Source organism: Callionymus lyra, chromosome 14 (genome assembly GCF_982586985.1).
Source record: "Callionymus lyra chromosome 14, fCalLyr1.hap1.1, whole genome shotgun sequence".
Classification (NCBI taxonomy): domain Eukaryota; kingdom Metazoa; phylum Chordata; class Actinopteri; order Syngnathiformes; family Callionymidae; genus Callionymus; species Callionymus lyra.
In genome coordinates this window covers 9,569,910-9,588,669 of record NC_141831.1, presented here as the reverse complement: position 1 = coordinate 9,588,669, position 18,760 = coordinate 9,569,910, and the positions used below count along the sequence as shown (strand labels likewise).

The window sequence follows — 18,760 nt, the reverse complement described above, 5'->3', positions numbered from 1 at the left end:
AAGAAGGTCTCCAAGGAGGTCTCCAAGAAGTTCTCCAAGAAGGTCTCCAAGAAGTTCTCTAAGAAGGTCTCCAAGAAGTTCTCCAAGAAGTTCTCTAAGAAGGTCTCCAAGAAGTTCTCCAAGAAGGTCTCCAAGAAGGTCTCCAAGAAGTTCTCTAAGAAGGTCTCCAAGAAGTTCTCCAAGAAGTTCTCCAAGAAGTTCTCTAAGAAGGTTTCCAAGAAGGTCAGAAGGCAATGGTGATCAAGTTGGATGATATCCAACAGCTGTGAAAAGGTCATCGAAGAGAATGAATGGCCTGCTGAGGAAAATCCAACACGCCTGGACGACTAACTGCAGGATTTACATCAAAACGAAGAGAAGCGTCACCAGAAGAAGTCAAGATATTCCAAATCAGGAGTGAGAAGAGTTGGAATCACACGGACTGAAAATATGAAGGTTCTGGAAGGATTGCTGAGCGGAATAATGTGGAACTGATCGTATATCAACAAGTGAAACGGACCTAACTTAACTGAATGAAAGAACTGACAGCATTGACAAGGATGGGAAACTATCTTAAATTCACTTTATAGCAAAAGATTAATGTTTATTTATTTATTTTTCTCTCTTTCTTTTCCTGGATGGATATAATCTTGTACGCGTGAATGGAAGAAATAAAGGTGGAGAAGTGGCCCTATTGTCAATATAAATGTATTTATGGACAATATAACATATAATATATTTATATTATATAATTATATATATAATACATAATATATTATATCGTGGGTCAGAGAGGACCACCATTTTATTTATGCTGTATGTCTTAATACATGTATATTTGACAATAAAAGAACTTGACTTGTCAATATAAATCTATTCATGGACAATACAAAACTGTACATCACTTATATAAATCTGTGAAAATTATGATGTGTGTAAAAATATTGTTGTAAACCGTGTTTACAGATCACTGAACGACTCAAAGTCTGTGTAAAATTTCAGCCTCTTCCTAAACAGCGAAAGTATTGTGACATTCTAGCAAAGGTTCATGACATTCTATTATAGGTTAATCTTTGTATCATTTGTCTTTGATATTTGTCTTTGATCTATGTTCTTTATCTTTAGACTTAGATTGTATCATATTGTACTTTATTTTTATAGAACCTTTGTTCTTGTTCTTATTTTTATTTATTTTATGAATTATCTTCTCTATTGCTGTGTCTAATTGGAAAAACAAATCCACATGAGGAGAATGCTTGACGTATGATGTTACAAAATGATGAGTAAAATAAATATTTTTATCAAACGCAAAAAAAATGAAAAGAATATGATGATTGTGATCTACTCTTGTAACATGTTATGTAGAATTTGTCACCACATAAAAATAATCTGTTAATTGTTGTATCTATGTATCTATGTATATGCAAGTATTTATGTATGTATGATGTATGTGAACTATGATGAAATGTGATCTAAACTGTCATGCCTGAAATAAATGAGTCATTCAGTCATTCATCTATAAACTCAAATTGTTTCTCAATGCTAACACACTGGATTACAATAAGAACAATCAACTTGATGTTTTGAATCTAGATCATCTTTTTTAACATTCAAATAGTTTTGTGCAGAACGTGTTTTTTCTGTGGATAAAAATCACTTTAACGTGGTCTGACATTGAAACTAACATTGAAAGCGAAAGTTGAGTCATAAATATTCGTTGAATCACCAACGTTAATGATAACCAACATTAGCAAATACATTCTATACAAAAGGGTCACAAACGGTAAAACAAATGTATACTTAGCAAAAGACTAAATCCAAAACTTTATTACTCCATCTTTTTATTACTTCCATCAAAGCAGCCATGTATGCGACACAATGACTCAGTAGCGCTCTCTGCTGGAAGTTTTAATATCGCAATAATAAATAAAATAAAATAAAATAAAATAAAAAAACATTTTAAAATCCATACAGTGATCATAAGTACATATTTTAAAGCTCTGCGTCTTTTTGACAAACATATTACATACCAAATACGCTCCTGGAGGCTCCTTCCACGCATGCGCATAGTTGACGCCTAATTTTAATTATATAAAAAGAAAATTGGATTATTTATAATCCTGCTTCAGTTTGTATCAGTACACATTATACTTGGTAATTATATTTAAATAAACAAAATTATATTTAAGAGTTTTCTCAAACCAACCAATTGGGCCACAGTGACACCTGCCATCGCATGTGGTTTAAAAAAGGAACTATAAAGTATTTGAGCAAATATATTGTTGTATTTAATATAATCACACTGAAAAGTAAAAGGCCTGCGTTTGTAAATAAAATAAAAATTCATGTCCAAAATGAAATAGTTTGATACGTCATTTTGACTCTGAAAGTACAATATCCGGACTCGACGTAACCCGGATGTCAACAACACAACTCGCACGCTGCGATGGATTCGCAAACAAATTTATTGTGAAAAAAACAAAACAAACAAAAACAAACACAATGTGACGTTAAGTCAAAGCAGCAACGTATAACTTAAAATTAAATTAAATAAAAAATATGTCCACTGGTTATGTCCCCCCGTCATCCTCCATTTTCCCGCAGCAGCCCCTCAGTTCATGTCAAAAACAAAAAAACAAAATGTCTCTTCAAAACCAACGAGCCTCGTTCACTTGCTCTTCGCTGGCTTCTCGGTCTTCTTCGGCAGCAGCACCGACTGGATGTTGGGCAACACTCCCCCCTGAGCGATGGTCACTCCCCCCAGCAGCTTGTTGAGCTCCTCGTCGTTCCTCACCGCCAGCTGCAGGTGTCGCGGGATGATCCGGGTCTTCTTGTTGTCCCGCGCCGCGTTTCCCGCCAGCTCCAGGATCTCGGCCGTCAGGTACTCCAGCACCGCCGCCAGGTAGACCGGAGCTCCGGCCCCGACGCGCTCCGCGTAGTTCCCCTTGCGCAGGAGCCTGTGGACGCGGCCCACCGGGAACTGTAGTCCGGCTCGGGACGAGCGGGACTTGGCCTTGGCTCTGGCTTTACCTCCAGTTTTTCTTTTTTAATTACTTTATTGAATATTACATAGTTATTACAAACATAACAAGGTCATAAAACTGTACGTATTCATCATGTCCAAAACACACAAGTACCAAAAAAAAAAAAGTTTACACTTCAGTGAATCAATTTCTAAAACACACAAATTTAACATCTAATTCTAAAACGTTAAAATACTCCACTGTCTACACTTTTTTCAGACATCGTAGTAGTTCGAGAATTCAAACTGAGTGATCGGCGACAGTGAAGCCGCCGGCTTTATTTCAACTGAGCGGACGTTATTGAAGACAGCGGCAGTGGTTTAAAAAAAAGAAAAAAAGACGCAACGCATGTGGTGACGTCACTAGCTTTAGGCATCAGCTGGAACCGTTTGGAAGATGGTTTTAAATTATATTAACTTCAGGCTCAAGTTTATTTATTAACGAGATGAATAATTTGATTCACATTCGTATTAATTGTGGATAATACGTCTATGAGAAGAAAATGAACTTTGTGATCCTAAAATGGACACACATCACTTACTCTTACAAAAAACGTTTTGAACATTTATGGCGTAAATAATGTGGAATCTATTAAAATATATAATTCACAATCATGAACATCTTAATTTTAAAGATACCAATGTCAACAAGATGTTTTTCTTATTTGTGTCTAATCCATTTTTTTTTTAAATGCATTTGCAGTATGCGAATTACAAAGTGCAATATGAATTACATTTTCATTTTTGAATTGATACAAACTGAAAAGGCTTGGGAACATTATTCTAACACAAGATAGATGCTACTCTAATATTGATGAATGCATGTAGATGTTCAACTGATGTTCAAACCAGACTTGTGTCTTCACACATGTAACTGAATAATGAGCGTGTTATTGACAGAGTTTGACATGTTGTATGTTGGAGTGAAAATAAAGAAGCAAACACACACGTACTGCCTGATGTCATGTTACCGGAAGGACTGGGGGTTTAAACTTCAAATAATCCAACAAGAATTCGGAACTTTTATTGCCAGTGTTGAAAACAACATTAGAATTGTTTGCCTCGTCAGTACAGAATAAAATGAAACGAGATAACACACAATCAAAAACAATAGAAAAAAAGGACCAAGCACCAAGGCAGCCATTCTGTGCCAGAAGTTGTTTTATGAAAATTTTATTTAGATATTTAATTGTCCTCAAAAGTGATCTTAGACCACTGAACACAAACGTTAACTTTATACGTTATAGTCAAGTAAAGAAAAATAAAATAAAAATACGCTATTAAATAAGATTTTGACAACAAAAGGAAGTTTAATTCAAGCTGTTAGATATTTCGTTTTCCCATCAGGGCTGACCTTGGTGCTCTGATATTCAGATCCAATGAACTATATGTGGCAAAAATAAATACCCAAATCGGCATATGTATCAATATTTATATTTATATTAGAGCAAAGCTTGAATACCTAATGACCTAACTAACTTCTGTCAGTTTGTTGTTCTAGGTATGTGGCTCTGAAAAGAGCCATTGTGGCAGAGGTGCTAGTTTAAGCTCTCTGTCCACGGATGCTAGCGGCCAGCTGGATGATTTTGGGCATGATAGTGACTCTCTTGCCGTGGATGGGGCACAGGTTAGTGTCTTCTAACAGACCACAGAACATAACATCGCTACTGATTGATGGAATCCATTTGAAATTCATTAATTCGGAAAACATTACAACTGCCGTTATTGAAGACAGGGGCAGTGGTTAAAAAAAAAAGTGGCGATGTCATTGGATTCAGGCATCAGCTGCAACAGTTTTTAAGATGGTTTTACATTATATCAACTTCAGGCTCACATTAATTTACTTACGAGATGAATCATTTCATTCACATTTGTATTAATTTTGGATTATACATCTGATAAAATGAACTTTGTGATCCTAATTTCTATGTTAGTCTTTGTATCCTTGGTCTTTATTTTTCTTCGATCTATGTTCTTTAGACTTAGGTTGTATCATCTTGTTATCTTTATTTCTTTGTTCTTATTTTTCTGAATAATTGCTGTCTAATTGGAAAAAAACAATTTCCCAAAGGAGACCTCCTGGGGGTGTCATTAAAGTTCTACCTTACCTTAAAATGGACAAACACTCTTACATTGTGTGCCATTTCAGTTAAATACGATTTTAAATTAATTGTTTATACATAAAGTTGAATACATTTTCACATATAATGCGTGCGCATTACATACATATATTTTTATGTTACGTCATTTCTGTGCGTTCTTGAATTAATACAAGCTGAAAAAGCTTGGGAGCATAAAACTAACACAGGAGAGGTGTCATTTTAATATTGATGGATGCTTGTAGATTGACATGTTACACACATTTTCAAATTTTCAAATGTCACGTATGAAACACGTGGGTCATCGTAAAAACTTTAAATAATTCAATGACATTGTGATGATGGAATGTGGAGGCATGTATACCATTCTTGCAAATCAAGTTTATCATTTTACATGCATCATTCTAAATTGAAAACATACTCATAAATTGGCGGACAAGAATAAAGCTCATTAAAGGGAGTGGGTGGCTCTTAAAAGAACCTTTGTGTCGGGTGTTGTTTGTGATATTTAACTTCCGAATCCGTACAGAGTGCGTCCCTGTCTCTTCAGAGCGTAGACCACATCCATGGCGGTCACGGTCTTCCTCTTAGCGTGCTCGGTGTAGGTGACAGCGTCACGGATGACGTTCTCCAGGAACACCTTGAGAACTCCGCGGGTCTCCTCGTAGATCAAGCCGGAGATACGCTTCACTCTACCACGGCGAGCCAGACGTCGGATGGTTTGGTGATTCCCTGGATGTTATCGCGGAGAACCTTGCGATGACGCTTGGCGCCTCCTTTACCGAGTCCTTTTCCTCCCTTTCTTTTGTTTAGTTTTGACGAAGCAACTCCATTTGACAACTGCTCGGACCGCGAGTCTACCGACCGAAACCAACCACATCACGTCCCTAGTGTTCTCAGATATATCCTTAGAGAAAACATTTTTAACACACATTTTGAAGTGGTACGTTTGCAGCTGTTTGTATTCATGGAAACCACCGTGGCACATGTCTGAAATTAACTTGTAAATCTTTTTACTTGAGTCATTGATCCAGTTAATTTTCAATTGTTCATATTTCCTTACAAAGTCACTATATATAAGATGGTAATATGGGAAACCACTTCTTGCTCTTCCCTTCTTCTTTTCCCATCTTGATTTAAGACCGATCCATATTGTTTTTCGACTGATAGCTGAAGCAATATTCTTACAAAAAGCGATGTTTAATTTTACTTGCAAATCCATTGCTCCGAGTCCCCCGTATCTACGGTCTTTATAGAGTAGTTTACGTGTCGTTACTTCTCTGGTGGTTCCCCAAATAAAATTTACTCCCTGTTTATTTATGTTCTTCATCGTATGGGCTTTTGGAGGGAAGATATTTGCTAAGAATATTAATTTCGACAACACAAAGGTCTTTATGATTGAAATTCTTAGTTTGTAATTTGTGGTTTTATTGTCCCATTTTCCAAGTTCTTCTATGACCTCTTTTTCTTTTTTCTTCCAGTTCTCCTCGTAGCTACATACATTAGAAAACATGATTCCAAGAATACAAACTTCATTTTGGTCTTTTATATTAATCTTTGGTTTGTTATTTATTTCACCAAACCACACACTCTCGGTTTTGTTTTGGTTCAATTTAGCTCCAGAGGCTTTTCCATAATTACATAGATGTTCGTTTATAATGTCGGACTCTGTTTGATTATTTACGACTACAACAATGTCATCTGCATACGCCATTATTACCACCCTCTCTCCATCGGTTGTGTAGGTTCCTTTTAACCTTAGGTCTTCTTTAATCCTTCTCAAGAGAGGGTTAATAGCGAGGACGTACAATGCCGCAGACAGAGGGCAGCCCTGTTTGACGCCTCTTTTTATGCAGAACTGTTCAGTTAAAGTTCCATTTACATTAACTTGCACAGTGGAATCAGCATACAACAGTTTGATTTTATCAATAAAACTTTGTTTAAAACCATAACTCTTTAAAACATGCCACAAGTAATCTCTGGATACATAGTCAAAAGCTTTCCTTTGATCTAGTGTTAGAATGTAATAGTTTTGTTTATTTTCCGTTATATTTCTGAGAGTTGCAAGATTGTCCCACATTAACCTCCCCTTTATTGCACAGGTTTGTTCTTGTGCAATAATTTTTCCCAAAATCGGGTTCAGTCGGTTCATTATGATATTTGCTAATATTGTGTAATCAATGTTGCTCATAGTTATTTGCCTCCAGTTGTTGAGGTCTTTGCAGTCTCCTTTTTTAAAAACAAGGGCCATCACACCTTTATAAAAAGAGGGGTGAAGGATCCCTGATGTTATTCCTTCATTAAAAACTACAGTAAGTAACGGAGAAATTTCTTCAACAAAAAACTGATAAAACTCACAAGGAAGTCCATCCGGACCTGGAGCTTTCCCTCGATTTAACTGCAAAATGGCTTCTTTTACTTCATGTATAGTGATTTCAGAGTTGTTGTATTGAGGGTTTGGTATTTCTTTGTCATTTATAAAATATTTCATTTGTGCTTCTGATATTTCGATTTCTTTATACATTTCTTCACAAAGTGCTTTGATCGTTTCCCTTTTTAATTTTTCTTCTGTGATCTGTTCACCATGTTCATTATTTATTGTTGAATGAATGAATGTATTTATTACTTAGATTAGTTCTGTACTTTTTAATTAATTGGTTTATATTGCACACGTCTTTATCTTTTATCCCGGCCTGTATTCGTAAATGTTGTGACACATCATTCATTTTGGTCAATTACGATTTAATGTCCTTCATCTCTTCTTCTTCTTCCATTATTATATTGAGTTTTGTTTTCTTAGTTATGTACGCCATCATGAGTTCTTTGTACCTTTGGTTTTTTTGTTTATTCAAAACTTTACATTTGTATTTGAAGAACCTTTTTAATCTTTCCTTCATATACTCCCAGAGTTCTCGCTTAGAGTGAAAAAATACCTCTAGGTTCTTGATTAGGTGTATTTCAGCGATTAGCTCCTCTATGACGTCTTTTTCTTGTAGTACATCAATATTTAACTTCCAATAACCTCTTTGTTCGCAGTCTCCTAAAAGTAATCCCGTCTCAACTTTTAAATGATCGGAATTGATCAAAAGTTTTGTTTTGTAATACACCGGTTTTATACTCTTTGATACATATACTCGGTCTATCCGTGTCTTAACCTTCACGTCAAAGCAGGTAAAATCTATTTTGTGCGGGTACAGAACTCTAAAAACATCTCTCATGTCACAACTTTCACTCAAGTCCTTCAGTGCTTTCCCCTCTCTCGACAGTTTCATGTGTTTCACAGGTACTCGGTCTTTTTCGTCTGTGTACGCGTTGAAATCACCACACAATACAGTGTTGTACCCGGCAGTCAACAATTCTTGTACTTTTTTAAAAATCCTTACTTTGGTGGCAGCGCCTGGTGGAGTGTATACATTAATGACTCTTAATTTAGTGCCCATATAAAAACAATCAACTAGTAGAATTCGTCCTGGGATTATTTCCCTTGTTTTAAAAATATAAATTTTGTTCTTAAAAAATATTGCAACACCGTCAGCCTTATCACAACCTATGGAGATCGCGGATGATCCTTTTGTCCAGAGTTGAGTCACGTGTTCCACATCTTCCCTCGTCGTGAGTCTCAGTTCTTGTGCGCATATGATGTCATAGTGTGTGGGGATAAGATGTTGATTTTTGAGTCTCTGTTTCCTTTAGATTTAATGCCTCGCAAGTTGCATGTTGCCACAGAGATGAAGCCCATATTTATATGGATTGATTAAAGTTTTACCTTACCTTACCTTAAACCCCAGGCCAATGAGAGTCGCATTTAAATGTAGGGGAACCATCGTTTTTATATGGAATTGAGATATATATGTTAATAACACGTTTTTTGATTGTTAGTTTAGTTTATATTACCTATTTCATATGTCCTCGTTAATTGTGCAGACATCACTTCCAGCATAGCCGCAGTCCTTTTATTGCCATTATAGTCGATGTTTGAAATTCTGTGAGCCACAGCAACAATGACTTGGTGAGGTGCTACATATTAATCTTGCTTCTGTGTATAATTACTTCCTACAAAAATCCAGCCGTCAAGTTATTTCATGTCCGTAAAACAAGAGTAGATTAATTTTTTTGTTGGTGACATAAAGATGTAAACAATATAGTAAAAAAAAAAAAAGATTTTTTTATGAGAACAAATTAAATTAAGTCTGAAATGAAGAATGCCCATGTACTTTAATACATGAACATCTCTTGGTTTAGAGTAGCCGTAGATAGGATACATTCAAAGTACAGAACTAATCTAAATAACTTGAAAAATACTTTTCAAAAATAAATAATAAAAAGGGTAACAGACCACAAAATAAAAAGGGAAACAATCAATGCAATTTGTGAAGAAAATGAAATGTCAGAAGCACAAATTAAATATTTTATAAAAGACAAAGAAATACCAAACTTCCAATACAACAACTCTGAAATCGCTATACATGAAGTGAAAAAAGCCATTTTGCAGTTTAATAGAGGAAAAGCTTGTAAAATCAGGTTCTTTGTCTGAATAGAAGAAATCTTTGACGAGGAAAACGGAGTCTGGAGTCTGGAATCAGCGATATTAGTGTATTGATCAAAAAGTAGATGATATGAATCTCTGGTACATCAACCGAAACATCTACAAAGACAAGACACCTTGATGCCTCTCCTGCAGAAGTGCTGCAGAGGGCCCTTTCTCGCCTCATTAAATACAGTTGTCAAGGTAAGGTTTAGATACAGTTCAGAAGAACAAGTGGTCCCAGAATCCACATGAAGCTTAACAGTGAAACTTAACAATATATCAAGGTGTCATTTAAGCGAAGGCCCGCCGGGTACACGTTATCTGGAAATGAACATTTCTACAGACTGTGCCGTTGTCAGATGGAATTGCTTCGTCAAGACTAAACAGTGTCCTGTTGATTAATGTCGACAGGATTTCGATTATGTGGAGATTGATTTTTTTCTTTATCAGACCAAAAATTTAAATAAGAATACAATAGAAAAAGATACAATATTTACCAAAGTCCCTGTTAGTATCTGGTGCGGTTCTTGCCACCACACTGCACAGTACACTCTCTGACACAACCTTCCTGTGTTCTCACGTACTGTGGATGGTTGGTGAGGTAGAACTCCAGCTTGTCCCTCAGGATGTCTGACCCGATGGTGTTGAAAGCACTGGATGGAGGAGGAAGATGATGGCGTCGTCCACTCCGATGTCATGCTGCTACGTAAACTGCAACAGGTCCATGGAAAAGCTCACCAGGGGACACGGGTTATTGAGGACCTGCCGCTCCAAGGCCTACATAAGGTGGGATGTTAAGGCCACCGGTCTGTAGCAGCTAGGATCCTTAGGATGCTAGGTTTCTGGCACCAACTCCTTTTACTGTGTAAAAGAGCAAAATCCATCTGGACAAGATTAAGTATTGGACTGGAAATTGACATAAGGAGCCCCATAATGTAAAAAATCTATGAGAATATGCCACAAGAACACACAGTCTTGTTCATCATTTGTAAACTTTGGAGAACATGTTGCATGATGATGATTCACAATAAGGTAGTACCAAATGACTTCACTTTCACATTTTTATACATGAAAAAAAACAGGTGTAGACAGTGGACTATTTTAACTTTTTAGAATACAGTGTTGCATTAGTGTTTTTGAAATGTATTCACTGAATTGTGTATTTTTATTGGCTCTTTTGGACATTTTGAATATGTACAGTTGTATGACCTTGCCGTGTTCGTTATGACTATTGGATTTAATTTCATATTACATAAAGTCATTTAAAAAGTGATACCTGTTAAAACAGGAGGAATGATTAGACAGATGACATGTTTTTTCCTGTTCAGCGATCCGATTAAATAAGGTTTATCTCTGTCAATTCGGTTTTTCTTTCTTCAACAATTGAAACAAAAATAAGAATTTTCCTAAATCAGATTAATCTTACTGTAGTCGGCTAATGATAAAAAGTGCATGTATCCAGAATAGAAACATGTCTACTATATTAAAACGAAAGTTCACAACTGATGTATAATGACAATAGAGTCCAGGAAGCAGCGCCATGTCTTTCAGCTACGGCATAATAAACTACATTTCAAAAGAATGATTCAATAGATTTATTTAGAAATTTTCCCTTCCAAAAATGACCTCAAGTTAAACTAGCAGCAGATCAATTAAAAGTTCGCCACACCTTATCTAAACAAAATAACATGAAATTGGACCACATTTTGTTTCAGACACATTTTTTTTGGTCTTTGTTTCGGACAATCCACGCAAGCAGTTTTAAGAGAACAACGACTGAGCTCTATACACTCAAAAAAACCAACATAGGTGTATATTACATTAACGTCAGTCTAACGTGTAGATTCTACCATATTAAATCAGGTAATGTGGCCGAACACTTTCAAATCTTGTCGGTTTAACATAAAAATACAACCAATCAAACTTTACTATTCTATTTTATGTTCATCCAACATAATTCCAATGAGTTAACGTTGCCAAATCACCGCCGCCCCAAACCTGTAGGGGGCAGTGACGAGCATTTACTCGTATCCTGCGAAGAAATGAATCATTTTGAGAAGGATCCTCGTGTGTTCGACAGGTGAGTGTAATCCTCAACCATCTTCATCATTTATTCACAGAAAACGGTTACTGTGAAAAATGTTTTACCATCAGTTCATCTCCTCTTCAGCATGTTGGTATATTTGATCGTGGCTCAATGTTTTATATAAATGTATGAACACATTTAACGTTACCGCCGTTCGAAGCTAACGGCTAAGTGATCACAAGTTAGCTTCTCAGGAGGACAACGCGACTTTAACTACTAAATTAAAATACACTTGGTTGAAGTTATATCGATTCTAAAAGACAAAACATGGTCTACAAGAAGTGAGAAGTGTGTTCTTGTTCCTGGGCATTAAATGTGTGTAATCCGTTGTATGTTCAAGCTGCGTATACGAACGTCCCCTCATAAGTAAAAGTGTCAACAGTACATGTTCATGATATTTCTTTACCATGCATAACGCATACGTTTTTTTTGGTATTTTTTTTACAGTTTTAACACAGTTACAGTGATTTACACGCGCATGCGTATTCGCGCCCTCGGGCATGCTCAACAGCATTCAATGACAGTATTGTCATTGTTTTCATCTAACGAAAAATGTTTAATTATAGTGTTTGGCGAAAGTTTTACACAAGTGCCTCGATTTCCAAACACTTTTAAATTATATTTTGATACAAAACATTTTTGTGACAATGAGTTGTGCTAGGAAACTTTGTTCCTTCTATTGATCTGAAATGATCTCATGTATCCTGAATAGATTAGATTGAATATCTCGTTTTAAATCCCTAAGATTAAAAGTAAAAAAAAAACCTTCATGTTTATATAAATGTTAGCAGAAATCATGTTAAGACATCAATTAATTCACAATAAATATGAAAAAATAAGGAGCGTTATTCATTATTTATAAATAAACATTGTTTGTTGAGAAAATGTATTTGTTCATTTTTCATTTTAAGAAGAATTATAATGTTACGTCTTGCATATTGTACTATTCGTTAAATAATATGATATTCTTCACCTCTTACAATATAACTTGTTCATGAATTTAACTTAACTTCACTTTCATTATGCTCTTACAATGTTTTTGTAAAGCTTTTGGTTCATTAAATATTTCGTCATGTCCTCTAATTGGTTTTAAATGTGTGTTTTGTAAGTAAATAAACTTGTACTCAAAAATAATTGATCACTATAAAACTTTTGTTCTATTATCTTTTGTTATATAAAGATATATTTTAACTTTATGTTAGATCCAGCAAAACTCGTCTTTTTGCAAATACCTTAGCGATTTCTTAACTCATTTTGGCTCTTTTATTGATATTGTGTCCATTTCTTTCAGAATTTTTCACAGAAACCAGTGTGAAGATCATCTTCAGTTTCAATATTCAGAAACATCGCAACACAAGTGCCGGTAAGGGAGTCATCTGCTGGGTTCAAGATTAGAAAATATATTTTTACACCTAATGGTTGTCCAGTAGCCATGTGGAGGTGCAAGGAGTGCAGTCTTTCTTTTTCTGGTAGATACGATCTATTTAAACATTTAAGGCTACAGCACCGCCATAGACAAAGTTATTCATGCCCGTATCTGAACGGCAATGTCATTTTAAAACACTAAATGCTTTACATATACATTTAAGTAGAGTTCACCCAAATCCAACTTGTCAGGAGCCCCTGGATTTAAGAACATTCCGTTGTCCTTTGTGCAATTGTATGAATCTTACTACTGAGAAGGACTTTTTCATGCATATTGGCATTAATTTAAATAGTCACGAAACTATTACCTGTGTGTTTGGGGACTGTACTTTTCAAACCAATGTCTATGCAACTTTTCACTCTCACAAGAAAAGGAGACATAGCCCTCATACATTAAATGATTTTAAAACATGTTTGTTGACAACAACCAAAATTTCACAAGAATCAGACGACTTTGCAGAAGAGGTGGCACTGAAGCCAGAGTACTCTGCATTGGACAGTGCATCTCAAAGTATTGATGTGGATATAAGCAAGACCCTGCCTGACACAATTGAAAAGAACTTTGCTGCAGCTTTACTCAAACTAGAACATTTTTCACATGTCCCAGGCACAAAAATGGAGGAGTTTCTAGAGGAGCTGCATTATTTGTTAAGTTCAGCCACATTCCCTCTCTCTGTAAATGTAATTGAATCAGTATTTCAAAAACATGGTTCCATTCCTCACAAGTCAGTAATAAAAGAAGTAGCCTCAGCCTTGTACAAATCTCATCCCCTCCTAAAAGCTAGAAAGAAGGGTGGGTCTTTGAGCACATCATATCTCCAAAATAAGTTTTACAGAGAACAGTTTAATGTCATAGAAGCTGTTGAGTACATGCTCATTGAAAAGAAGAGCTTTCAGTATGTGCCTTTACTGAAAAGCTTGCAACAGCTGTTCAACAGAAAAGATGTTGTGGATAAAGTTGTTGTAAACCACAGAGCATTCCAGAGTTGCCTATTTGGAGAAAGGCAAACTTAAGTTTTTTCAGGATGGCTTTCACTTGAAAGAAATTGTATTTCTTTCAGATGGTCACTTAAGAATCTTGTTAACTTTGTACATTGATGATTTTGAGATATGTAATCCTCTGGGTACTTGACGAAGAAAGCATAAGCTCTGTGGGGTCTACTGGACTCTGGGTAATTTACCTCCATTCAGCACTTTCCTCTATTTACTTGGCTATCTTGTGCAAATCCAATGATTTGAAAAAGTATGGCTATGACCATGTTTTGCGTCCTCTTCTTCAAGATGTTAAAACCCTTGAACAGGATGGAATTTTTGTTCCATTGCTCAGTGAGTGTGTTAAAGGCACAATTCAAGTTGTTGTGGCAGACAACCTTGGTGCTCACAGTATAGCAGGCTTTAATGAAAGCTTTTCTGGTGGAAACATGTGTAGATTGTGCACAGGAACACAAGCTGAGATCCAAACAATGGATGTGAGGTCAGGTTCATTTGTCCTAAGGACCAAAGAACTTCATGACTCCCATGTGGATTCAGCACGGCAGAACAGCTCAAGCTGTTTTGGAGTGAAAAGACAGTGTGTAATCACTCAAAATCTAGAACACTTTAGTGTTCTTACGGGTTATCCACCTGATGGAGGGCATTGTACCTGTGGAGCTTGCACATTGTTTGTGATTACTTATTTTCCAAAAATATTTCAGTCTTGAGCTTGTGAACAGATTAATACAAACTTTTCCATACAAGTGGTCGGACAAGACAAACGGGCCTCATATGATCCCACACACTTTCTCAAGAACAATTGGTGGGAATGCCCATGAGAATTGGGCAATGATAAGATTTCTCCCATTCATTATTGGGCATCTTGTGCCTGAAGGTGAAATGGCCTGGCTGCTTCTGAAGGTGTTAAAAGATGTTGTAGAGCTGGTGGTAGCTCCAACACACACAGAAGAGTCAATTTCATATGTTCAGTGCAAGATTTCAGAGCGGCGCAAAATTTTCCAAGAAATCTTTCCAAATGTGCGGCTTCTACCCAAACATCATTACTTGGAGCACTACCCTGAACTCATCAGGAAGTTTGGTCCTCTGGTTGGGCTCTTGACAATGCGATTTGAAGCTAAGCATAGTTTTTTTAAACATGTTATTCGACACTCAAACTGCTTGAAGAATGTGCCCCTCTCACTTGCTTCCAAGCATCAGCTCATGATGTCTTACCATATGAGAGCATCTTTTTTTGAAAAGCCTATTCTTGAGATGACAAATGTCTCAACAGTAGCAGTTAATGTTTTAAAAAAAGAAATGGTTGAGAAAATTGAACAAAAATGTCCTGGTACTCAACAGGTACACATAACTAAATCTGTGTCAACTAAAAGCACAACTTTCAGAAATGGCATGATTGTAGCTTATGGTTCTACTAGTGGACTTCCTGACTTTGGAAGAATTTGTCACATTTTTGTTATCCATGAAAGTTTGTTTTTCATGGTTAAGAGACTATGTGGGTGGTACAGTGAGCATCACTACTTGACTACTTGATTGGATGTCAGAAATGTGACATTAAAAAGATACATACATGTATGAGGTAAGATTTCCTTTTTACTTTTTTCAGAAATGTTCATGAAAACATGTGTAAGTATAAAATGTGTGTGTTTCTATATTAATTACATTTTTATGTGTTTGTTTTCATTCAGATTGCTGTGTAATGGCTGCTCCAGTGAAGCTCAGAATTATCCTTGGGGAAAAGGATTCCCAGAGACTCACTCTGCAAGATGGGATTCCAGAGAGTGTTAGTGAGGTTATTCATCAGATAAAGAGCCAGTGTGGGGTCAACCTCCACTTCAGATTACAATTCATGGATGCAGAGTTTGGTAATGAATTGACCAACTTGACTTGAGTTTCAGAGATCCAGGACAAAGGAACGTTGAAGCTAGTTTTTGAATCAGCGGGCCCTGCAGTGCCTGATGACGCCCCATTTGCACCCCCTCCTAGTCCTGCATCTGGGTCTGGTAATGACTCATTACTGTCATCTGGTAGCCTGTGCGATACAGATATTTTGTCCTCCCCGGATTCCATCAACTCAAGATGGACTGGATGGCCTGTTGTTTTTGTCGTTCCTGGATTCCCATATGATTGTGAGCTTCAGCTGGACAAAGCCAATCACTTATTCAAAGATAGTGGAACTTTATTGAATCCGGACATAAGACTAAAAAGTGCAATTCTTGACAGATTAGCCGAAGCAATTGTTGAGTACAAAATGTACTTTGTAAATTACTGCCCCATCTATCCACTTGGTGAATCTGCGGAGACACTTGAAAAGTTGCGAGAGGCCCTGCTTTTTGAGTTGAAGAAAAGGAACAGTGAAGACATGGTTGCAACAATGATGGAAAATACTTTGGCCTATAGAAGACAAGAGGTTACGCGTGATGAACCCTTGATTGCTGATGTCCAAACCAGATGGCCCGCTCTCTTCTGTGTACGTGAGGTAGGTGAATACATGCATTTGTACATAATGATTTTTTTGGTCAACCAAATGCAAGCATGCTAGCTAGCTAGTTGTTCATTTTGATTCTATTTGCTTGTAAAGTGAACTGCTGAATTGAAGAGGATAACAACCTCCAGTTTGCAGCCTAAGTTCTTCTTCAATCTGGATGCCCAGTCTTCAAACCTAATGAAAGCGTTTGCCAGGAAAGGTGGTGCACAGGGGAGAAGGATTAAGAGGATCATGATTCCAATCACCCAGGTATGATATGGAAAAAATGTCAACTTTATTTCAATGTTTTTAACTTGATGTTTTATAATTAATTGTGGCAAAGAGATGAAGACGTCGAAGGTTATGAATGTAAGATACACATGCTTCAATACAATTATTTAGGAATATTTGGACATTAAAGCGATTCACCTGTGGCTAGTTTAATCTCATTGATTATAAATATTGACAAAGGTTTTGGAAATAAAGCTTTCACTCAAAACTTGTATAAAGTTTGAGATATTCCCTTACTTGAATAAAAAACCTGGTCTTTTGTCTGACCTCCATATATAGACTGATGGCATTGATGTCAGGAGAGAGTGCATCATCAAAGCAATGTGTGTGTACCTGAACGAAGAGCCTGAAAACCTTGTTAAAGAGTACATGGTAGGTATTAGTTTATTCCCATTTTCTTATTGTAATGAATGTCATTATAGAATCCTTCACATCATAGAAACAAGGGGTGTCTTGATAGCAGAATTTCAGTAGTCGTTACGAGAAATTTCTGGTACTTGGCTACTTTTTCCCGTGTTGGTATCGAACCGGTACCAGTAGTATCGGTTCTTGTGACAACCCTTCTAGAAACAATTTCTCTTGTGCATGAATAATATAGAAGAAAACAATTTAATTCATGCTGTGTGTTTGTCATGCATGTATATTTGACAATACAGACAACTTGAACTTGAATAATGGGGCTGGTATACATGTTGGTTCAACAGCTCACCCTCATTTCTTCTTTGAAGGATTGGGATGTTGACACCACTGAAGCAGGCCTGTTGGCAACAACGTTTGGGATCTTTGTCATTGGCAAAGAAGGTGCAGAGCCAGATGAAGACCCGGAAGACGTTGGAGTCATTCTGGAGGGTGTGCAAGTTCTGAACAACCTGGGAAATGTACCACATGCAGTGGTAATGTTGTACGCTCTCATATACGCTCTTAACCTCAGGTACACTTTGGAGGCGTTCCAGAATATCTTCATGGAACTGGATAGTAAGAGACTTTCCAAGAAAAATCCAACACTGAAAAGTCTACTTGCACGTTTCTCATCTGCCATTTGAGAATGGCCATCAGATTTATTTCCAAAACTGTTCAGATCTTTGTTTGATAATATACCATATTGGTTTTGAGATGTATCTTTTACAGATGCAAATTAAGAAGGGTTATTTTCATTAGAAGTGTCCTGTGCGTGTGCATACATATAAGTATATCTTATATGTGTGCGCAAGCATTCGTTTTATGTTTTTTATATTATATATATTATATGAGTACATTTGAGAACATTAAATTTCCTCTAAATTAAACCAAGCTAGAAGTTTCCATGTTAAATAATTATTTATTTATTATATTCATTTAAAGTCTTATTCTTCCTTTAACTTTCTTTTCGAATAATAATCTATTGTTATTAGACTTTAGACTTTCCTTATTGTCATTGCACAGAAGAGCACAGCAGTGAAAAACTGGCAACGCAATTTCGTTGCTTGGCAACCGTTTAAAAAACAGCATAGGGTGATTGTATAAATATAAATATTAATATAAATAGAGCAGTATAATATACACAGAATAAATGAATGTTATAAATATTGCATTAAATAAATGTATATAAAAGTATAAATATAAATAATGTTTTAAATAGTGCATTTAATAGTTGTTATATATACTGTAATTGTATGATGTTTACATGTTATATCATAAAATTTTAATATCTACATATATGCTGAGGTTTAACTCCCACTACCAGAAATATATATATGTATGTGTGTGATGTGTCATTTAATTTTTAATATCTTATTTTTTTTCTTCTTCTTCAAAGCCCATTTAAACAGGCACTATAGTCATCATGGTATAAGTATGTTGTATATATTCACATTAAGTGTAAATATCGACGATA

The 18,760-nt window shown here is 36.1% G+C and overlaps 1 protein-coding gene, 1 long non-coding RNA gene and 2 pseudogenes across 2 annotated transcripts; 2 read left to right on the top strand and 2 right to left on the bottom strand.

The window, feature by feature from the left end:
- Positions 1-2,267: 2,267 nt before the first annotated feature.
- LOC148065991 (histone H2A-like) lies at positions 2,268-3,094 on the bottom strand. Its single transcript, XM_087808051.1, has 2 exons — positions 3,087-3,094; positions 2,268-3,020 (listed from the first exon to the last, which is right to left on the bottom strand). Exons 1-2 carry the CDS (start codon positions 3,092-3,094, stop codon positions 2,648-2,650), a joined length of 381 nt encoding a protein of 126 aa, XP_087664177.1. The 3' UTR covers positions 2,268-2,647.
- Positions 3,095-5,608: 2,514 nt separating this feature from the next.
- Positions 5,609-5,907, bottom strand: LOC148065990 (histone H4-like; annotated as a pseudogene).
- Positions 5,908-13,002: 7,095 nt separating this feature from the next.
- LOC148065988 (uncharacterized) lies at positions 13,003-17,774 on the top strand. The gene is made up of 5 exons (XR_015713322.1): positions 13,003-13,077; positions 15,818-16,608; positions 16,711-16,866; positions 17,167-17,259; positions 17,616-17,774. It is a non-coding gene; the product is annotated as an uncharacterized LOC148065988 (long non-coding RNA).
- LOC148065989 (uncharacterized) lies at positions 13,846-15,480 on the top strand (annotated as a pseudogene).
- Positions 17,775-18,760: the final 986 nt, after the last annotated feature.